The 23,530-nt window shown below is 46.2% G+C and overlaps 2 protein-coding genes across 30 annotated transcripts in view; both read left to right on the plus strand.

The window, feature by feature from the left end:
- The window catches only part of LOC309636875 (uncharacterized protein), a 32,570-nt gene extending 18,241 nt beyond the window's left edge, over window positions 1-14,329 (plus strand). Inside the window, exons 4-5 of one of the 3 annotated variants that reach the window (XM_082410604.1) lie at window positions 3,187-3,275; window positions 12,622-14,329. In XM_082410604.1, the coding sequence (XP_082266730.1) occupies window positions 3,187-3,275; window positions 12,622-12,696 (164 nt within the window). In that variant the 3' untranslated portion in view covers window positions 12,697-14,329. Of the gene's footprint in view, window positions 1-3,186; window positions 3,276-4,261; window positions 9,294-12,621 lie in introns of those variants that run through there. The other 2 variants (XM_082410603.1, XM_082410605.1) reach the window with 2 other exon arrangements.
- Window positions 14,330-14,507: 178 nt separating this feature from the next.
- Window positions 14,508-23,530, plus strand: part of CD44 (CD44 molecule (IN blood group)) — an 87,466-nt gene continuing 78,443 nt past the window's right edge. For all 27 annotated transcript variants that reach the window (XM_082410430.1, XM_082410455.1, XM_082410452.1 and 24 more), the window contains exon 1: window positions 14,508-14,711. In XM_082410430.1, the coding sequence (XP_082266556.1) occupies window positions 14,645-14,711 (67 nt within the window). In that variant the 5' untranslated portion in view covers window positions 14,508-14,644. The remainder of the gene's footprint in view (window positions 14,712-23,530) is intronic.

The raw sequence follows: 23,530 nt of genomic DNA on the forward strand, positions 1-23,530 counted from the left end.
ATGGCTCAATATTTTCATGTGGAGGAATTTCAGCTAAAAATACTCCTGGCCTCTCTAATCATCCTTTACCCCCTCTTTTCTGGCCGGTGAGTTTGGAGAAAAACCAAACATTCTCCACTCAGCTCCTCCCTCTTCCCCTCTTTCAGACCCTGCAGCGAGGGACCATTCTGGGCTTCCATCCTCTCTGTGGCAAGTGGAGGAAGCCTGAAGGTTTTTGGAGGGAATGCTGCAAGTTCATTTCAGAGGGCAGTGCTAGAAAGCTCTCTCTGGCCACATATTTAAAACAGATTCTTTTCTTCAGCTTTTCTTAGTAATAAAGCTGCTGTCTTGATCTCCAACTATCTGTCTCCTGAATATATTTCTTCTTTGGTTCTGAACTCAGGAAAGACTATGAAAGACATTATTCATTAGACCCCTAAATCTTAACCCAAACCACAAAATCAAAATTATTAAGTATTTAATTTAATACAAAACCTCACATTACATCTACTAGTCTACTGCTCCTATGATATATTTCCTGCAGGATGTGGAGGGACAGGAATGTTTTAATATGCCTGATGTGATCTGGAGTATGTTTTCCAAAATTAAGAGGGCCAGGGTCTCACAAAGGTCTTTAAAGAGCCTACAAACAATAAATGCTGGAGAGAGTGTGGAGAAAAGGGAACCTTCTTGCACTGTTGGTGGGAATGTAAATTGATACAGCCACTATGGAGAACAGTATGGAGGTTCCTTAAAAAACTAAAAATAAAACTACCATACGACCCAGCAATCCCACTACTGGGCATATGCCCTGAGAAAACCATAATTCAAAAAGAGTCATGTACCACAATGTTCATTGCAGCTCTATTTACAATAGCCAGGACATGGAAGCAACCTAAGTGTCCATCCACAGATGAATGGATAAAGAAGTTGTGGCACATATATACAATGGCATATTACTCGGCCATAAGAAGAAACGAAATTGAGTTATTTGTAGTGAGGTGGATGGACCTAGAGTCTGTCATACAGAGTGAAGTAAATCAGAAAGAGAAAAACAAATACCGTATGTTAACACATATATATGGAATCTAAAAAAAAAAAAAAAAAAGGTAATGAAGAACCTAGGAGCAGGACAGGAATAAAGAGGCAGACATAGAGAATGGACTTGAGGACACGGGGAGGGGGAAGGGTAAGCTGGGACGAAGTGACAGAGTGGCATTGACATATATACACTACCACATGTAAAATAGACAGCTAGTGGGAAGCAGCCGCATAGCACAGGGAGATCAGCTCAGTGCTTTGTGACCACCTAGAGGGGTGGGATAGGGAGGGTGGGAGGGAGACGCACGAGGGAGGAGATACGGGGATATATGTATATATATAGCTGATTCACTTTGTTTTAAAGCAGAAACTAAAACACACCATTGTAAAGCAATTATACTCCAATAAAGATGTTTAAAAAAAAAAATCAAGTAAGGACAGAGATTTGACTAAAGTCTCAAGACTCAGGACAGACAGGAGATGTGTGTAAAGAGCAGGTGGCAGGGCTGAGAGGTATGTATGAAATAAGAAGTTCTAAAATAATTTGACCTGTTGGATGATTACAAACCAGGCTGTGTTTGCCTCTAAGAAAATATTCTGGGTTTCAACCACCTGACATTGAGTCAGCTGAGTCTAAAGGTACAGAAAAAGTAGTGTTAGTAGTAGTAGTAGTTACAGCAGCAGTAGTACTAGTACTAGCTAAGATATATGGAATGTATGTTATTTTATTTTCTTCCATTATTTTATTCAGTCCTCACCACAACCCTATGGATTAAGCATTATATTAGCTTTGTTTTACATTTGAGGAAATTGGGGCTTAGAGAGATTAAGTCGTTTGTCCAAGGTCACACAGCTAGCAAGTACCAATTCCCATTCCTGACAAATTTTCTGAGGAAAAATTTGATGGAAGCAAAAAGCAACATGCATACGAATTTCCATTAGAATGTTTGATATAATGGTGACCAGACGAAGCAACTTACATGGACATCAGCAAGGAAACAGTTTAATAAATTATGCTACATCCAATCAATGGAATGCTAGATATCATTTTAAAAGAGTAATTCTGGAACTCACGTTGAAAAATGAGCACTAGAGAATTCAGTGCTAAGGGAACAAAGCAGAAGAGAAAATGGTGTGTACACCGTGATGGCAAACAGTGTAGGAAAAAAAAAGTCTGAGCACGTGTGATCAAAAACTAAAAAGAAATATCGAAAACAGAAATAACTTTTAGTAACAAAAAGATTGGGATTTAGATGAATCTTTTTTTCTTTTTACCAAAATTACTTTCAACGTTGCAGAGGCACTACCTCGTCAATAAAAGCAGAACAGATCTGAATGGAGCGCTGTAGGCAGAACTACATGCTTGTGCATCAGCTAGTTTGTTGGTGGGGGAAGCGCCCCTGGGAATGTTGGGGACAGCCTGATATTGCTGAGCCTCCACCCGACTTGCATGTATTAACCTGATCCTAGGTGTCCTTTTAACTTGAGGCAGACGCTGAAATCCTGAGCACAGGTTCCTATAAAGCATCCCACAGGGAAGGGAAACTTTGACCCTGACTCCAATCAGCTAGAATCCCAAAGCTCCACGTAGCAGGGAGGTTTTGCAGACTGCCCAAAGTACTGGTGACATCACTGAGTCGTGGGTGGAGAAAGGCATGGGAGAGGAGGTGAAGACATTTACACCATAAACTTTTCTAGAGGAAATGAGACGCAAATGAGTAAAGGGCAGGAAAGAGAGAAACAAATGCTGAGGTGTTGGATGGTAAGAGACTTTCTCGAATGGTTAAGACAGGAAAAGGCAGTCCAGTAACCCAGTTTCCTCAGTCCACAGAGGCCCTCATTGCAGTAGAAAGAACAAGGGCTTTGGCATCGGACAAGGTTCCGTCACTGGCTCCACCGCTGTGTGACTATGGGCAGGCCGCACTTAAACCTCTCTGATCCTCAGATCCTTTATCGTTAAGTGGCAATAGCCATCCCTACAACACGGAATTCACTGAGACATCCTGAAGTCACCCTTCTCCCAGTGACTGCTCCATAACAAAACTGGAACTTTCTTTGTCTTCCATCGCTCTCCCCGTGGAGATGGGGACTGTATAGTATATTCTGTGCCCTCCGTGTTTATCCCATGAGCTAACTAACTCCCTGTCATTCTGTCTTTCTCCCCAGCAAAGGACCAGAGAAGCCTGTCCCGGCTTCCTGAGGGAAGAGAGAAGTGTAAAACTGGCTGCGCCCCAGAGCCATCCTCTGCTCTGAAGGTTAGTTTCCAGATTGCGTGTGATGAGAATGGAAACACATGAAAGACCTAAACCAGGCCTCCAGGGGCCGACACTCTGTGGGTGGGGAAAGAGAAAGGGACAAAACCCGGCTGACAAGGTGGCAGACGGGCAGACCAAGGTGGTGGGAGCGAGACTGAAGTTTCAAGAAAAGGCATAAATGTGGTTGGTGGGAGGGGAAGCCAGCCAAGAGGTAGGAATGAAGGGAAACTGGGGAGATGATGAACTATGAGGTTGTGAGGAGGGCAGGGGGAAAGTGAAAGGGAGACAAGTCAGGGGGAAAACAGAAGTTAAAAGAAGATAGAAAGAGTGGGGAGTGAGAAAGATGAGACGTATCTGAGAAATCGATAGAATGCCCATCATTCCTGTGCATCCCGCGGACGTCACCCACCTCTGCCTAGCACAGGGGCACCGTGAATACAACGTAGAGGGGAGCAGCCGCCGGTCATGGGACACGGGGCAGTTTCTCCATGAGATGAGGCAATGGATATGCCATTGTTGGTTGATTTGTCGGTGGAGATACATGACCCCCCTGTTCTGGGGGTTCCCCTCCTCCACAAGACTAGGCCGGAATAAAGAAAGTTTTCCACTCTTGAATAAGAGCAAGCCATGTCTTGCCAGTGCCAACTATCACTGGCATGGCCCCATCTGGCCTGGGAAAGGGGCAGTGGTTGCTACTGAGAAGCCAGATTCGGTACAATTGGAACAAAAGCCAACGAGGTCTTGGGTACAGCCTCTTTCTGGGTTTTCCCTCTGGTTTTTCCTGAGTATTTCCCTCGTCCACATCCGCCTGAGCCAAACTTGCTGGGGAAGAATGATCTCAATTCACTGACCCAGCAACAAGAGTGACTGATAAGGCTTTACAAGTTTAGATGGTAGATGTTGGGGCATCAGCTGGCTGGCAGAAGAGAGGCTGACTGGACCTTCTCTCAGGATGTCACCTGGTGGTCCTGCCTCCTGCTTCTCAGGTTTGACAGCCTCCTGTGCAGCCCTTTCCAGAGGCCGCCTGTCCGGACCACTCACAGCACTTGTAAGACTGGACCAGATCACCCTCAGCCCCACTTCTCGCAGACTGGGATGAGGATGGGCAGGATTTCCCTTCCAGTTCTACTTCAGGCAGAACAGCTCCAACCAGCGTGTGGTAGAGACTGCCCTCGGGACCAGGGCGTTTCCCTAGAGATGAGGAGAAGCCATTCAGCATGTGTGTGTGCATCCTTTGTGCACACACCTGAAGACACCAGTTATCCTTACCGCATCTTAATATGTTTTTAAAATATGATCGTTGTTTGATTCAGAAGTTATATATATATATATATTTATAATGCGCATACAAACATCTAGTTGAGATGATTTTAAATCACCCATAATGTAATAATAGTATTGTGGTTATGTTATTTTAAAGAGCTTTTATCTTTTAGAGACATATTCTGAAATATTTACAGATAAAAAGCCATGATGTCTGGGATTTGTTTCAAAAGAATCCAGTGGTGAGGAAGGAAGTAGGAGGTGCAGACAGATAAAATGGACCATGACTTGATAATTGTTGAAGCTGGATGATGTGTACATGGGAATTCATTATACTTTTCTCACTACCTGTTTATTTATATTTATGACTGAAATTTTCTATAATTAAAAGTTTTTTTTTAAGATTTCCACCTTCCTTTTGTGCATATGTATCCTTCCATTAAATCTTCATTGCCTTGTTTGGAAAAAAATCACCAATAATCTCACCCCATATGCTTTCAGTCCTCTTTCAATACAAAGATATACAAAGAGAGAGGCTGTACTCTATTGGGATTTGTAACAATGTGTTGAAAATAAGACCTTATTTATTTGGTCAATATTAATATTTGCACACTCTATTTCTTTTTTTATTGAAGTATAGTTGATTTACAATGTTATGTTAGTTTCTGGTGTATAGCAAAGTGATTCAGTTATATATATATATATTCTTTTTCATATTCTTTTCCATTATGGTTTATTACAGGATATTGAATATAGTTCCCTGTGCTATACAGTAGGACCTAGTTGTTTACCTATTTTATATATAGTAGTTTGTATCTGCTAATCCCAAGCTCTTAATTTATCCCTCCCTCACCCCCTTTCCCCTTTGGTAACCATAAATTTGTTTTCTATGTCTGTGAGTCTCTTTCTTTTTGTAAACAAGTTCATTTGTGTCACATTTTAGATTCCACATAGAAGTCATATCATATGGTATTTGTGTTTCCCTTTCTAACTTACTTCACTTAGTATGATAATCACTAGGTCCATTCATGTTGCTGCAAATGGCATTATTTTATTCTTTTTTATGGCTGAGTAGTATTCCATTGTGTATATATACACCACATCTTCTTTATCCGTTCATCTGTTGATGGACATTGAGGATGCTTCCATATCTTGGCTATTGCAAATAGTACTGCTATGAACATTGGGGTGCATGTATCTGTTTGAATTATAGTTTTCTCCGGATATATGCCCAGGATGGGATTGCTGGATCACATGGCACCTCTATTTTTACTTTGTAAGGAACCTCCATACTGTTTTTCATACTGGCTGCACCAATTTACAGTCTCACCAACAGTGTAGGAGGGTTCCCCTTTCTCCACACCCTCTCCAGAATTGGTCATTTGTAGATTTTTTAATGATGGCCATTCTGACTGGTATGAGGTGATACCTCATTGTAGTTTTGATTTGCATTTCTCTAATAATTAGCGATGTCGAGCATCTTTCCATGTGCCTCTTGGCCATCTGTATGTCTTCTTTGGAGAAATATCTATTTAGGTCTTTTGCCCATTTTTGGATTAGGTTTTTTGTTTTGTTTTGTTTTGTTATTGAGTTGTATGAGCTGTTTGTATATTTTGGAAATTAATCCTTTGTCAATCACATCATTTGCAAATATTTTCTCCCAGTCTGTAGGTTGTCTAGACAACCTTGCTTACTCTATTTCAAGGATTTCAAAATCATGTTTTGTACTAACTTTGTGAGAAATTTCTTAAAAATTTAAGCCATTGACATTTTGGTGATGCTGTTACTGCAGTGTAACCCAGACTATCCTAATAAACTTAATATTCCATCCTCATCAGAGATGGCAAATATTGATCATTAGCATAACCATTGCCCCATCCTGGAGATGTGATAAATACTACCAACCCATCACTGAACTCTTACCCATTGATCTGTAAGACCTCAGAATCTCTCTCATCACAGTGACCTAAGCCATCACTACTAGTTAATTAAAGCTGGAAAATGAAGGGAAACCTACCAAAATCATCCTACTGCAATCAGCATAAAATCCAAATTTCCTACCATAGCCTGCCAGGTCACACAAGAGCTAGAACTTACCCTCCTTTACAATCTCATTTCCTAACCACTTATTTCTCACTCACTCCACTCCAGCCACACTGGCCTTTCTGTTCCTCAAACACACCGAGAATATTCTCATCGCAAACCTTTACACGTGCTGTGCCCACTTTTTTTTGAAAGCTTTTCTCTCATAGTTTTGCAAGTTTGGCTCACATGTCATCTCTTCAGGCAGACCTTCCTGATCACCTCATTGAACTTACCCTGCATCCTCTACTCACCTCCTCAATGATAAGAAAACACTAGTCTGTCTTTTTTGCTGTTGCATTCCCATTACTGAGTAGTTCCTGGTCCATGGAGGTGCTTACTAAATATTTCTGGAAATAATAAAGACAACTAATCTGCCAACTCCAATATAGAGCATAATCTTTTTGAGGAGAGAGAGGAGGTCCGGTTCTGGGGCTTTCCCTCCGTGTTGAGTCCATGTAATGTCTCCAGTAAGGTACCCTTAAATTTCTGATTGACTGGTGGTTAGAAGGCTCTTATTTCCCTTTGTATCATGGTAGATTCATATCTGTGCCTTTTTTCCTTCCACCTCACATACACTCACTCAAGATGTCTCCTCTTTTCTCTCTTCTCCCCACCTCTCTCACCACATCCTCTCCCTGTGAAGTTCAGTTCAAGGCTCTTTCTCACTCACACAATGCCTTCCAAGACAGCAGTCTACTCTGGCGGAGGGGCAGCACCCAGCCCTAGAATGGGTTTGGGCCTGGCCTCACATCCAATCTCAGTACCTAGTCCCTTTTCTGTAGGAGCGGACGCTAAGCCCCATCCAGACTTGGCCGGAGCCTCAAGCCTGTGTATTGGAGCCCAGAAGTTTTACCCTTTGGGTGTTTTGATGAGAAGCAGCTGTTACCATTTGCCAGCTGAAAGGTTTGCCTTTGAAATAGACTGTGAGGCATGTTCAGGCAGAAAGGGGCTTTTTGGAGAAGGCCTGGGAAGACAGGACTCAGAAGACCTGCCACTCAGTTGGATTGCCATGCAACTGTAGGCAAATCATCAGAGATGTCTAGTGTCTATAACAGTGAGAAGAAATAATTGTATTCTTTTGGGATAGTTGGATGATGCGGGGGTGGGGGGGTTTGTAGGTGAGGCCAGGTAGTGAAAAGAGCATAGAACTTAGAATCAGAAGCCCTGAGATTTAATGTCATAAGTCCTGAATTGAAGACCCAGTAGGAGGCACATCCCAGCCATTTAAGCCCCTGTTTACTCTTTTGTAAAAGAGACAGATGCCCTCCTATAGTCAACAAGTTTTTTGGTTGCAACAGAAACCAGCTGAAGCTAACACAAGCAGAAGAAAGGGGGTTTATGAAAGGACATCAGGGTGCATCACGGAAGTCATGCCCAAGAAGGCAGTCAGATGTCAAGAATGAACTAGAACAAGGAACCGAAAAAGTGTCAGAGGTGAAGTTTTTCTGCCTTTCTCTCAGCTTTTGCCTTATTCTTCCTTCTTTTGTTTCTTCATCCACACAGAGGTACATGGCTACCCCACAGCTTCCAAGTATGTGTTTTACAGGTTCAGCCGTACTCCAATCCCAAGTTTCTAGAAGAAAGACTCTGATTGGCCCAACTTGCATCAGGTGTCTGGCACCTAGTCCAGTCAGTCATGGGCATGGGAGGTAGGGGTCACATAGTAAAATTATGGCTGCCATGGGAACTTTTGAGGATCTAGATGCAATATTGAGAGAAAGAATTATAACTTGTGAGTTGGGCCAGCAAACCAAAAAGTGGCTTGTGTGGACTATGGTCACTGAATAAACCTTCAGGTGCTGTAAATAGAGAATGGTGTTTATTTCCAGGAAGGACGTACAGCTATCTCACAATGATATTCTAAGGAATGAAGGCATAGTCCTATGCAAATCTAGAATTTTCTAGTAAGTTATCAAGACCTGAGTTTTAAAGTTGACTCATTCTTAAACAACAAGGTCCTACTGTATAGCTCAGGGAACTCTATTCAATATCCTGGGATAAACCATAATGGAAAAGAATATGAAAAAGAATATATGTATATGAATAACTGAGTCACTTTGCTGTACGGGAGTAATTAACACAACATTGTAAATCAACTGTACTTCAATAAAATTAAAAAAAACAAAACAAAAAAGTTGCCTCATTCTAAGAGACTAATTTTTCAGTGAGTTATGAGAATCAACATTCTCCACCTTTTACCTTAGATACCTCATCTCTACCTCCACAGGTCTAACAAAAGCTTCCGAAGGAGATCTTCCTTCTTAAAAGAAACTGACTGAGATAAAATCTAGTGAAAACTAATTAATTAAGACTCAACTGACTTAGTATTTTTGCTAGATCAAGATCAGAATGGGATCAAAATTTTCTATCTCTATATCTCTTAATGGCAAGAAAGATTTCCTTTAAGTAAAATGAAGATGCGACCTTGGACGAGTCACCTAATTCCTTATCTGTAAAATAGGAATGAACTTTTCATAGGGTTGTTGTGACAATTAAATGGCATTAGGTTTGGCGTGTACTAAGCACTGGTGGTTAACTGCAGTGTCTATGATAATGGTGTTGGGCTGGTGCTGGTGGTGGTGGTGGTGATGGTGATGGTAGTAATAATGATGGTGGTGGTGGTGGTGGTGATGGTGATGGTAGTAATAATGATGGTGGTGCTGGGGTGGTGGTGGTGAAGTGATGGTGGTGATGGTAGTAATAATGGTGGTGGTGGTGGTGGTGGTGACAATGGTGGTGGTGGTGGTGAAGTGATGGTGGTGGGGTTGGTAGTGACAATGGTGGTGATGGTGGTGATGATTAATGATGATAGAATCAAGAATGTTTAAATTTTGCTCAGCACCTAATAGTCACATAGTGAATGGATGAAGAGGCAAACAATTTTCAGACAACCCCAAGGATATCAGCCACCATTATATATCGATCATGGATATGAACAACACAAATCATACTTCAGTGGTCATTAAGGCAGCTCCCTTAAAGACTTCCGAGAGATGTCTAACAATTTGTATGACGTGGAGAGAAGATGAATAAATAAGAATTTTAGTTACTACATGTGTTTAAAAGAAATACAATTAAATTTCTTTTAAATAATTGTGCAAACAATACAGACTCTCACTTGTCTTCCTCCTAATTAGGTTACTACATACGGTCACACACCATTAATTCAAATCTCAACTTCAAAAATTCACATTTTTAAGTTAGTTACTCTCCAGTCGTGGGATTTGGTCCTAAAGGCACACCATTTTAACTTCCAAAGGTCTCTGTAAAGCCCATTTGGCAACTGACATGGACATACCTAGACTCCAGAGGCACCCTGTCCCTTTGGCATTTCCAGAATGCACCAACTACTTCAGTTGCCTTACTTTGAAAGCCTTAGTAATCCTAAAGGCTCAGCTTGGTAGTCACACTTGGTTAACTCGGGACCAATTAGTCATGCAATGTCATTTATTTATCGTGAAGATTGCTTCCCAGATGACCAGTTTATCTGGACTTCACTAATAATTATTTCACTAGAGCTTTTTCAGTGCTGCTCACGTGCATGTGTGGAATTCACACTGTGAGGGTGATCTAAGAATGGATTTAGTTTTTGAGAGAAACATGAACGGAATGGCACTTTTTCTTTACTTTGCCAGATTGCTCCTTCTCTGGGAGAGAAGAATTGGATGTTATCCCTTTAAAAGAGCCCGGTGGCCTGCTGTGTTTATAATCCTCAAATCCCATGATTTGGTCTCCCATCTCCCAGTTTTGCTCCACACACGCCTGCTACCATTGGTTTAGATCTGACTTTTCTTTGCTCAAGAAGAACAAGATTTCTTACTAGTCAGAAGACAGCAGATCCCAATATTTTAGGAAGAAAAATAAACAAAGTCTAGTCTGCCAGCAGGAACCATGCTCTGGCTCCCCTGGATCTTCTGAAAGTGGTCACCCAGTTATGACACTGTTGCTTGCGTTTGTCTCGAAAGTGTTAAGATGTCTAAATGCTTCTACCTATTCGCTCCTGTGATTCCCAAAGTCACCCTATAAAGTGTGTTGGGAGGAAAAAGAACAACAGTCATTCATGCATTTATGTCGTGTTTATTTACTGAGAACAGTACAAACACTAGAGGTGCGGCGTTGCCAGGCACCCAGAACTGAGTAGGTACTAGGGCCCAAGGCAGACATGGCCCTGTCCTTAGGTAGCTTAGAGGCTGGTGGGTCACGGTGTCCCACCATGAGGCAGAGACCCCAGTAAAGAGTCTTGATGCCTTCTTTCACTTACTACTCATAACAGACTGTGAGAACGTTCTTATTCATCTCTTTCTGTGATGGGATAACCCAAACTCCCAGAGGTTAAGTGACCTGAGTAAAGTCACGGGCTGCTAAGCGGGAGAGCCAAGGCTGAGACTGGGGCTTCTTCATCCAAGGCTGCTGATTGAGTCCTGGATTCTTCCCAAACAGTGTAATCTCATGTCAACCCAGATCAATTCAAGCTCTCTTTTTCACTTTCCCACATCTCATAGTTAGGCTTAAAAAAGTATCTGTTGCAATAGATATTGAGCATCTAAAATTAGTGATTTTGAGGATCTAACCTTTATAGAGGCTCAGAGGAGAGCACAGGAAAGTCTTTTTTTTTTTTTTTTTGATTGTTCATTGCAACATTGTTTGTAATTGCATTCTAAATGTCCAAACATAAGTAATTGAAGGATGGTATTATCCATACAGTGGAATACTATGAAACTATAAAATAACAATAATAAGGATGATCTTGAGACCAGTGGTGTGGGCAGAGTGGGAGAGGGGCGTCTGGAGTGGAAAGGAGACGGGGGTTAGCTCTGAGAGGTGATCCAGGAATTCCCAAAGGCTGACACTGACTCAGTAAGTCACCAGGTCAGTTTGAAATGAGTCATTTGTGGCATGGGGGCAAACAATCTCTGTCCCTCACTAAACTATCGGGAAGCAGGCAGGCAAAAGATTTCCCCTGGGAGAAGAATCCTAATTACAATGCTGAGAATTTGCATGCCCCTCTACAGTTTTCAAAACGCTTTCACACCCGTCTCTTCGTGTGCTGAATGTTTACTGCACAAGTGCAGAAAGGACCAGGGTTCAAGATGACCTAGCCTAGTGGTTTTTATACACAATTTTTGACTGAAGTAAAATCCTTTGTCAAAATGAAATCTCACACAGCAGTCTAGTGTATAACATTGATGCGAGTGGGACTTCTGTGGCTGGGATGGGGGAGGAACAACCCAGGCCTAAGCCTTTGCTTTGACCTCTGTGTTTCTGAAGGGTCTCCAAAGAACCGCCTAGTTCCACGAAACAGAAAGACAAACATTGTTTCTAGTATTTCTAGTGAATATAAATACCCATCCCACTTTTCCCCCCTCCTCCAAAAAAAGAAAGCTGAAAGCCCTGGAAGTGACACGAGATGGCCAAGGCCATTCCTTGTCCAGTGTTCTTTCCATGGAACTCACTAGGGCTGGTTTCTTGGTGGTTAGAGCCTGAGGATCTGCTTGGAAGCCAGTGTGCCCCCAGTTGCTGCAGGGCCAACTCTGCTTCTACTGGTAGCATTATCAACGTGCCTGGTCGTCAGGTGGGGCTCAGAGGCATTGTCTCTGTTTCAGACAGGCCACCCCATGAGAGAGTCGTGGAATGCCACCCACTGAGCGTTTGGGGAGTAGTGGGTCCAGTGATTTTTTAGCCTCAAACACTGTCCCTGAAAATGCAAGAAGAGCAGCCTATAGTCAAGCAGCCTCTCCCCAACTCAAAAACTTACACTGAACTAGATAGTGTTTGTTATTGGCTAAATGTTTGTCTCCCCTGCAAGTTCATATGTTGAAATCTTAACCCCCAGTGTGAGGGTATTAGAAGGTGGGCCCTTTGAGAGGTAATTAGGTCATGTGAATGGAGCTCTCATGAATGGGATTAGTGCCTTTATAAGAAGAGACACACAAGAGAGCTTGTCCTTCTCTCTCTCTCTCTCTCCCTCCATCCCCCTCTCTCCCTCTTGTGAGGATAGGAGAAGACAGAGAAGATGACTACCTGCAAACCAGAAGAGTGTTCTCACCAGAACCAGACCATATTGGCACCCTGATCTTGGACTTCTCAGCCTCCAGAACTGTGAGAAATAAATTTCTGTGGTTTAAGCCACCCAGTCTGTAGTATTTTGTTACAGCAGCCCGAACTAAAATAGTGGTGATGGCTGCACAATTTTGTGACTGTATGAAATGCTACCTAATGGCTAAAATGTTAAATTTTATGTTAGGTGTATTTTAGTACAACAACAACAATAATAAACTTACATTGGCTCCCTATTTCCTAAGGATCAGACTTCCTAGTATAATTTACAAACTGGCCCCTGCTCCCCCCCGCCAGCCTCATGCCTTGCTGTCCCCCTTCAACCTTTTCATCTGATCAAATGTTCCAACTGCTCTCCAAAGTCAAAAGGGGATTACTTTCCCTTGGAAATTCTGGCAAGGCTCCTTCAGGGTCTTGTCACAGTTACTGGTAACCACTATCATTTTCTGTGTGTCTCACCAGGCAAGAATTCCATTCAGATTTACTTTCAGTCGTCCATATTAACAATAAATACTGTTTTTGCTTTTCAAATATTAAACCACAATGTTATAGATAGATATGAAATTATGATGCAAAGTGTGGTTTTTCAAACTCAAAATGCCTCTGCTGAAAAATATGACAATCTCCTCCCTTTTTTGAGATTTGCCAAGTAGGAGCGATGGGGGAAAAGTGGATTAACGTTTTCATAGATAGGAGTATACATGGAAGCAAGAAAGAAGGGATAGATGTGTGGGTGGGTGAGAGGACAGATAAAATGATGAAAGGATATGTGGATGATGGATGGTTGAATGATGGATGAATACATGTACGAACAGATATGTAGGTGGATGGATGGAGAAGAGAATAGTGTATAGATGGATGTGGATTTACAAAGAGATGTGAAAAGCTTAAGAAAGATGGATGAGGAGTTGTATGGGAGGGGGGTTGGAAGACTATGTGGTTGGATGGATGGACAGATGAAAGGATGTGTGGTTGGATAAATGGATGGGCAAGAGGCCGGATGGATGTGAGTGCATACTGGATGGACAGGAGGATGGATAGATGTGTGAGCCCTGGAGGGATGTAAGGTGAGATGGGCAGATAGACGAATGCGTGGATGGAAGGATGTTTGGGAGGATGAATGAGGGTGTGAGTGAGCGGATGGATGAATGGGTGGATGGATCCAGATGCCAGCCTGGGACTGGAAGGTGACACATCGGTCAGTGGAGCCAAATGCCAGCCCCATGGCTGGCCATCATCAGCTTTCTCCGAGCAGTCCTGATAAGAATCAAAAATTCACCTGAGGTATGTGGACTTCCTTCTCTTTCAAGGGAAGAAGAATGAGCTCTTCCTCTCTCCCCTGGGAAGAATCGCAAGCTCCCCACCATGGGCAGGGAAAAACCCCTCTCCCACTGTCCCAGCTCCTCTCCCAGAATATCCAGCTGCCTGTGAAACCCAGAAAGAAGAGTTCCCCAGCCAGAGTCAGAGAGAAACCTAGCGGAGAGGAGAGGCCAGAGGCTGAACCCAACGGCGCGCGAGGTTTTAGGACTCAGTCATTCCCTCCTGCGTCCAGAGGCTGCGCTCCCAGACGCCAGGAGAGGAAAGCCGGTGCGCCCCGGGTGCACGGGGACCCCGCGGCCCTCCGGGCGCCCGCCCAGGCACCCCCCGCTTTACCAGCTCCGAGGAGAACGGGGCGGGGGCGGAGGGACCAGCGCCAAGGAGAGCTGGTACGTCTTTAAACTTCTGCCGTCTGCTTAGTCACAGCCCCCTCGCTTGGGTGTGTCCTCCCTCGCTCCCTCCCTCTTAGGTCACTCTCTCAGCCCTCGAATAAAAACTGCACCCAACTTCCGAGGCGCCCTCATTGCCAGCCGGACCCCAGCCTCCGACAGGTTCGGGCGCCCTGCTCGCCCCGTGCTCCGCTGCGCCCCGCCCAGCGCCCGGCCCCTCCGGCTCCACTCGCTTGCTTTCTCGGCCGCTCCGACGCCATGGACCCGTTCTGGTGGCGCGCAGCTTGGGGACTCTGCCTCGTGCAGCTGAGTCTGGCGCAGATCGGTGAGTGCCCGCCGGGGCGGCGGGAGGGAGTGGCCCGAGTGGCCGGGGCCCAGCCGGCAGCCGCGCGGGCTGAGTTGGCCCTGGGGGGCCGGAGTCAGATGGGCGGCGAGCGGCTGGGATTTGGTGGAGAGCGGGGCGAGGATTTGCGCTAAGCTCTTGGAGAGCCTGTCGGTGGGAAGCACCGTTTTGTTGAAAGGAAAAGAGAAAGAGCCAAGAAAAGTTTGCTGGGCAGGCTGCCGGCGCGCAGTCGTGGGTGAGGTCTTTGCAGCCGGAGGAGCACAGGGCAGAAAGTAACTGTATTCCTGGGTGCGCGCAGCCCGTGTCTGGACTAACCGGCTCCTGTGCCCAAGGGCGCTTGAAGCCTGGCTGGGCAGTGGCCGGGCGGCGAAGAACTGGGCAGGGCAGGGACAGGGACTGGGGCAGAGGCGGGGCTGGGGCAGGGACAGGGCTGTTAGCGAGGTGACCGTAGAGGTGGGCACAGTTGCCATGCGTGAGAGCTGGTGGCAGTGAGCTTTCCAGAAAGGGGTCCTGGGTTCCTGCGGCTCCCCCACTGCGCCTGGGTTCCAAAGCTCTTACAGTTGGCTCCGGTCACTAACGATCTTAATGCCTGTGGGAACTTGAACTAGCTCTGTGGCGAGGTTCTGGGTCGCCACGAGGTGCCAGCCTGCGGCAAGGAGTGTGAGTAGGAGAGGCAGTGACTGGGCCAGTTGCTCCATCCTTGCAACCTCCTGCTTCTGCCGGTCAGTTAGGGGAAATCCAGGCAGTAATGTGGCTCCTATATTCCGCCTGTCAGCCTCAGAGCAGGAGGGGCCACCTGAGCTCCAGGGGGGGCATCAGGGATCCTGGAGCTGGGCTGCCAATATCCCATCCCAACAGGGTGTGTGCCTTTCGGTGGCTGTGGATGGAGTGGCTGTGTGTGAGGTATTCTGGTGAGGCTGAACTCCAAGCATTCCTTTGTCTATATATCTACGGATAATTAATTACATGGCTGATTTGCTTATCACCGGCAAAATCAATTTTTCTTTTAAGAAGTGCCAGCTGGGTCATTAAGACAGCCCAACCTATGGGTAATTCCACTCAGCAAGTATTTATTAAACCCAGCTCTGGGGGTACCAAGAAAGTAAAAGACACAGTCCTACCTGGGTACTTTAGACTGAGGATAAGTGGGGATCTAGGATTTAGATTCCTGAAACAGAAAAAGTAAGAATTAATAATAATAATTAGTAGGAATAGGAATGACAGCACTAGCCACCATTTCTCATACACTTTGGCTATGCCAGGCACTGTGCTAAATCCCTTACATGAGTTCTCTCGTTTTACCCTCACAATGGCCAAGTGAGACGTGTTGTTAGTCCTGTCTTATAGGAGGGAAACAAACTGAAGCTCAGAGAGGTTAAGTGACTTCCTGGTGTTCACACAGCCAAGAGGATTGGTGCTCACGTGAACCAGGCCCCTTAGCCTGTTGCTTAGCCAGAATACATCAGGCTGTATGTATGGCATGGACAAACTCGGAAAGGATTTTATGGAAGGAAGGAAGGGTCGTGGTGGACCAGAGGCCTTAGAGGAGGCTTCCAAAGGGAACTGGAGCTCCAAGGAGTCCTTGAAAGGCAGAGAAGAGGGAAAGATTTCAGGGAGAGCCCGTGAGCTTGGCCTCAGGGAAGAGGGACCATGCTGGTGTCTCCATGGCCTCTAGGGAAGTTTATTTGTATGTTACCTTCCCGTGACATCTTCTGCTTTGATTCTGAGGATTCTGACTCCCGACTCCTTCCATCCTTAGCCCTGATTCTTCTAAAGGGCCCCATCCGCCAATATTTGGCACTGTCCTGACCCTTGAAGTTCTCCCCGAGACCAGCGGGCTCATTCCCGCCCTGCGTTTCCGTGGTCCCTTTGGGCAGCGTCACTTGGAGGAAGCACAGAAAAGTGCCAGTAGCAATAACTGCCTGGACCCGGGCTTTCGTGTGCTTGTAAAGCTGTTTGGAAGGAACTGAGACTCGGAAAGGAGATGTGACCTAACAGCGGGCTCGGGCTGGGCAGGCAGAGAGAGGAAGGAGAAAGGGGAGGCGGGGAAGCTCTGCTGTTGCCCCAGCAGCAGAGGCAGTGGGCTGTGGAAGACAGTGAGGAAACTCTGGAAAGGGGCAAGTTTTAGGGGAGGAAGAAAGTGTCCAGTCTTCATATTGGAAAGCAAGAAGTAGAGACATGGCCCAATGCAGTTAAGCAGCATTGGACCCAGACTCTCTAAGTTGGAGAACAGATATCTTGCACTAGGTGTCACACGTGGAAGGAAGAAAATGGCCCTGGGTAGAGGGCAGTGGGATGAGCCCTCCATACCTCTCCGCCTCCTTTTCTCTGTGGGTGAGAGATCACTGCTAGGGAATTGTGCCCCTGGTGTTTAGAAAGAGGGGTGCATCTGAGACCTCTGGGGCTTGTGGGTGGCCGGCACCCTTCTGATCCCTCTGAGCGTTAAAGACCCCTCTTTCTGGGAGTTAGAGCTTTGGCTGTGTTTTCCCAGGTGAAGAAGAAAGGAAGCAAACCTCCACCGCTGCTGAGGTTAGTTAACATCGATTAATTCAGTTGTCCCCCAAAAACACAATGGACATCTTACTTCCTGCAAAGGCACAGTGCTAAGTAGGTGTGTTTGAGGCTAGCAGCCAGTAGGAAAAGTTTCCATTCTTTTTCCAAATTGCCCCACGCAGGAAAGGTTGCTGGGCAGCGTGAAATTCTTAGTTTATGACAGATCCCCTTCCATTCATTCAAGAAATATTTCCTGACTCACTGTCATAGACTCAGAGATGGTGACTCCAAGGATCACTTAGAAAAACCCTTTCTTTTTCCCAAGGAGGAAACAGATCCCAAAAGGGAGAGGAAGGTGATTTCCCCTCTCTCAGGCAGAGTGTTAGTGCAGGACGCTTTCCAAACCTCAGGTCTCTGAAATACCTCGATCCTCAAGGACTGTAAGAACCCCACCTCTACTCCCTGCAGGGGGTGGGGAGAGTGTGGTCTACTGACGTAGCAACATTTGTTTCATGCCTGAAATACTGTCTTAAATGCTCATTACAATTTTGCCTTTTCCTCCACAATATACCCAGTTTAATATAAGAATAATGATATATTTCTTATAATCAAGCAAAGTTGCTGCTTGGGGAAGAGTCTCTATACTGTCTGGGGTCTCCTGGAGTGTTGCTGGATCCCTCCCAGTTAGGAGCGCCCCAGCTTTAAAAGTCTGACGCTCTGCTCCTCTGCGAAGTAGGGTCCTAAGTCCCCAGGAAATACCATTTACTGAGCACTGACTCCGTGCTAGGCATTCAGCCAGGGGCTTTGAATAGGTTATCCTATATAAGCCTCATGGCAGCTCTATGTACATTTAGCACTCTCTTCATTCCATTTTCTAGATAAAGAAATTGAGGCTCAGGGAGTTGACATGACTTGCCCAAGGACACACAGCTAGTGAGCGATGGAGTTTTCTAACATCCCCCATGGTAGACTCCCATGCCTGTGTTCCTTTGACTCATTACTTTGCCTCTGGAGGACTTTGGAAATCGTGTGAGGCCAGTGAACATGAAGCCTGGTATGAGTGGCTTTCCTCTCCCCCTGGCAGGCTGGGGACTCTTGGCTGCCCTGCTCTGCCCTGGCCTGTCTCTCCCCAGGCCTGGCCACAGCTGTCCAGAGATGCCAACCTAGTTATTTGTTACTAAAATAAGTCAATTCCCTTATCAGAGTCCAGCTGCCCTTCTAGACATGCTCTCATTTGCAGGCTTGGAAAAAAGGGAGAGGCTGTTCCTTGTCTAAGAGACAAGTCAGGGCAAGGCCTTTTGCCTGGAAATTAAGACAGGGGCCCTGCAGAGGCCCTGACCCTGCAAGCATTCTGGGTACAATGACCCAGGAAGCCCCCTCATCCCATGCTCAATGGAAACCCTCAGCATTTAGCAGGTCATATGTGCCCAGTGAGGGAGAGTCTTGAGGACCCTGGGCTGACACAGTTCTCTAGAAAAGTCAGGGGTCTTGAATGCAAAGTCATTGTGGGGCTCTAGGTGAAACATGGTCACTCAAGTGAGATTTCAGTTTGGCCTTGGGTGTCAGACGGTTCCAGGCGGGGGTCCCTGATGGAGAGGAGGTGGTGGGAGCAAAGCCGGCCTCTCCAGACATCCATCCTGGCTGGGATGGGGGCTGAGATACGGGCTGCCATTGTGTTTCCCCTGCACCTCCTTTTTAGCTGACTCTACCCAGAGCCTGAAAGGGAAGTGGGTCTTGTGAAAGAATGAACTGAAGCAGGTGGCACATGCCACCATACAAAGTGCAGTTCTCAAAGGGGATCTTTTCTGCCTCAGAGAGAAATTCTGGGGGTTTGCACAGCCAGAAGCTGATGACTCAAGTTCCTTTGTGTCCCCTCTTGAATGGGAAGCACACAAGTGTTCTTTAGAATCACCAGGGGAGGCTGGTGACTCCAACCTTAAATTGGAACCCCACTTTTCACTCCCTTAGCAAGTTGATATTTTTCTTAAAAAGGGCCCTCCCCCAAAGCTGGCCAGCGAGGGTTTGGGAAGTTTGTGGCTTTGGAGTCTGGCTTGGCATGGACGCAGTGGTTGGGCGCTCCAGATTTTCCAGGAGTGTCAGGATTTCAAACATGCAAATACTCTACCAGTTGAAGCCTAGTGTATATTTTCACTGAATATTTATATATTTTTCTACAAATAAGTACATGGCTTTGTGTGTTAAGAAGTCAGAAACTTGCATGGATTTTTGCATAAATGAAAATCACATTTATAAAACTCGTGAATCAGTCTAGTGTCCGATTAAATTGATAATTTGGTTCAGAAAATGTGTACTTTTGGAGAGGAACATTTGTATTCCTCTGCTCTCCATTTTTTGATCACCCCAATATGTGAAGTACCAAGAGAAGCTACATAGAGGGTTTTTGCTTGCTAGGTGTGGACATACACAAGGTGTGGGTGTGCCCGTAGGTATATATGCATCTGAACACATGTGTCTACACATAATGTGGGTATGGCTGGTCAATCCTTAAACATTTGTAATGTGTCTTCTGTGGGTCCCATGCTGTGTTGGGTACTACAGGGGGATTAAGTGTGTGAGATGTGGGACTTCTATCCAAGAATCTTATGGTTCTACACATGTAAGCCAGTGCCATCAAGTGACAGCCTGGCCATTTGAGATCATAAAGCTAACAGCCTTGCCAAGCTGAAGCACAGCTAGGAGGGTTGGGGAATCAGTGATGGGGAGGAGGAAGGGGCAATGTGGGCAAGAGAGGATTTGAGTATCTGAAGAAGAGGGAGTGAGATAGGGGCGTGTATATTTCTGTTACCCTGCTATTAATTTACCTCCTCTCGAGTAAGTTCATTAACTGGACAATATATCCAACAAACGTTCAGGCCCTCACTGCCTACTTGGTGCACCCAGCGGATAGGTCCTGAGAGCTCATGGTCAGAAGGACGCAGTTCTCACTCTTGAGTAGTTCATAGTCTAGTGTAGGGTTTCCTGGAGAACGGCTGACTGTGCATCTCTGGCTTCCACACACTAGATTCTGGTAGTGCAAACATCCCCCCGCCCCGTGTGACAATCAATATTGCCTCCAGACATGGCCAAATGGGGGGGTTGGTTAAAGTCACCCCCGGCTGAGAATCCCTGGTGTCACTGGATGGTGGCCAACTTCATGTCTGACAAGGAGGTATCTGGTTCCCATAGGTGCCCAGTTAATTAGCCTAAAAGCTGCACAGGAAAAGCAAGATAAATAAGCGTGTTTGGGGCCAAGGGGTGCTAATGACTTTCATGCTTCTCATTGGAGGAAAACCCCAAACCAGACAGATCTTCTCTTATATCTCTTCTGCAGTGCTGTGCGGGCCCCCTGACATCAGGGATCGAACCACATTCATTTCTGTGGTCCCAGATCCCAGTCCTGGCCCATAATTGTTACCAGTAACTGTTGAACTGAAATGAATGTCTAGAATATAGGAATTACTACATCCACGCTATATATGAAAGCATGCCTGGCCGTCTACCTAAGATACAGACGCATTTATCTGTATATGACAGCAGTGGTGATGGCTGCCTCGTTCAGGACAGGGCTGAGACGGGCGTTTGGCCGGCCAGCTGCCCACCACAGGGCTCATGTTTGGTCTGCCCAAGGAGGGAGATCGCCCGTCTGTTTGTGGCTTTGGTGGCTGCTTGCTGTGTCTGGGGACGTCCATCTAAGGACAGGGTGACTCACTTCTTGGGCCAAGAAGAGAGTGAGAGCCAGGCAGGCTGCTGACACCAATCCCCAAATTGAAGCCTCAAAATAAAACACTCCCGTGCAATGGCCCACTTGGAGCTCTGGCTATTTTGGAGATGCTGATCTGAGGTTGGACTCTTTGGGTGAGAGGCCCACACCCTCCCGTCCAACCCCACACCTGCTTCTGGAAGGTGGTGGCAGCTGGGAGAGAAGCAGAAGTACTTCCCAGAAGTCCTCGCCTTCTGTGTGGGTCTCCTGCAGCAGCTACAGGTCTCCCGGGAAGCCTGACATCTGCTGCGGAGGCAAACCGTGCCTCCTTTCCACGGAGCTTGCCACGTGTGAAGTCGCCCACAACCAGGGCAGGTCCTGCCTTCCCATGGACCATCCACCCTGTGAAACGCAGGGGCAGGGAGTCAAAGACAGGATGAAGGGGTGGGTGTTATGGGGACACAGAACCTCACGAAGCCAGATCTCCCTGAGTTTGGGGCGCCCCAGCTGTCTGGGTGTGTCCTCTTGAGGCCAGTGTCCCTCCTAAGACACTGTACACAGACAGGCCCCAGGTGGGTGGGGAAGGGCTGAGTCACCAAGGAGGTGATTTGCAAAACTCAGGCCCCAAACATCTTTCTCGAGTCTTCAGCTTTTGAGAGTAAACATTAATTGCAAAACTCCAGGGAAAGAGAGAATTCACGCAGACCAGTAATTTTGAGCCTTTGCTCTGGTGTCATGGCGAGTCTCCTTGAGCTGTGCCTGAAAGTTCATCTTTCTAACCCTCAACCTTTCTGGAGAGTTAGAGCTCTTGTGCCTTTTGTGGTTGTTTCTTTGCAGCTAGTTGTATGTATTTGAGATACTGTCACCGCTACTATTAATAATAGCAAACACAGAGTGCTGACCACATGCCGGCACCATCCTAATTTTTCCTCTATACTAACTTGTTTGATCCATGCACTAACCTTAGGAAGAAGTGTTATTATTATCCTTCTTTTACAAATGAGAAAACTGAGGCATAGAGAATTTAAGTAACTTGCTCAAGGCCACAGAGCTGGTAAGTGATGGAGCTAGGATTCAAACCCAGGTTGTCTAGCTGCTGGGTTCAGGTTCTTGGTCACTGCATTGCTGTGCCTCCCTTCGTGTATCAAGATGTCAGGGTGCCCCAGAAACCCGAACGATGATACCTGCTAGTACGCTGGTTGTCTTCATAAATCCCGTTTAGGAATCCGAGGTGGGCAGGATCATAACGTCCACAGAGGTGGTTTTGCTCTCCCTTTATACATGTGATGTCAGAGGAGGGGGCTGGAATTGCAAATATGAAGAAAGAAGTAATGGAAATGTCTTTGCATTCATACTCTGAGCAGCTCATTCATTCCAATTCCTGGATACAAGTTCTGTTTTCTTCTATACGGGGTGGAGGCGGGGGGAGTTGGGGAGAGGCTCGGATTCAAAGGGATGGTGAATTGAGTTGTTTGTTCATGATCACTTCAGTACTTGTCACCTGATGGACGATGAGGTTGCTGATGGATTGCTCCATCATCTAAGACTTCGGCTCATGACAGGATGAAGTTGGGAAAGGAGCCAATCAAACAGCAGCAAAAATGTTTGCCCTTAGCTTACGGGTCCGTGATGCCAGGACCTTCTGTCTACCAGCTAGGACTGGTGACAGAAAGGGGTCCTCTGAGAGCGAAGGCTGTCAGGAATCAGGCTATGCTCACCGTGGACACCAGGAATCGAGCAAAAGCTAGAAGTGTGCTGCCACCCTTCTTCCCAGCTCCAGTGCAAACCAGTGGTCTGGCTTCTGTTTGGCCCAGCAGGTGACCTTTGCAGGGGGGGCGGGGTGGGTAGCATCGCCTCTGGGTGCCCTGTCTGAGAAACAAGCCATCCCGGAAGGAAGGAGGCAAAGCCCCCTGGAAATGTCTGACTCAGTCTGCAGGAAGGGACCTGTGCCTTTGGCCTGGGGGCAGAAACTCATCACAGATCCCCATCTGTTTCAATTTCAGTACATCTTTTTGCACTTGAGCAGGTCTGTAGTGCCTTCCAGAAGAAACCACATACCAGTAGTGGATCTAGGCAGCGTCTTTTTCTACATCCTCTCTCAAAGAGAACCCACCAAGATACTAGAGTGAGGATGGTAAGACCTCTTCACAAGTGTTCACCATTATGGAAATTGAGACGCTAGGGAGAAATTAACAGTTCCATGCAGCTCAGACCTGGTCTCCTGCCCCTGACCTAGAAGGTCATTTCTGCCCAGGCCCCTGGCTCCAAAAGTATTAAATTAAATGGCGTAAATACTATACACCAGTCACAAATGTTGCTATTGTTGAATGTGTCCAGTCCACGAAGCAGATTCCAGCAGAGCCGAGCACCGTCTTACAGTCTGCAGGAGACCAGTTGACATCACTGCGTCAGCCCCGCAGCCACCAGTGAGTTTCAGGGCCACACTTCCCTGCAAGGGGTGGACAAGGGTTCAGGTACCCACCAGCGTGTTGGTCACATAGACGCAAATCAGAGTTTGGAGAGAGAAGTAATGCTGCTGTAGAAATCTCCTGCCCAGAAGTTCGTCTTTGCGGTGGATCCTCTGTGATGGAGCTAGTTATCTTCCCAA

The sequence above is a fragment of the Balaenoptera physalus genome, assembly GCF_965194825.1.
Source record: "Balaenoptera physalus genome assembly, chromosome: 10".
NCBI classification, from domain to species: Eukaryota; Metazoa; Chordata; class Mammalia; order Artiodactyla; family Balaenopteridae; genus Balaenoptera; species Balaenoptera physalus.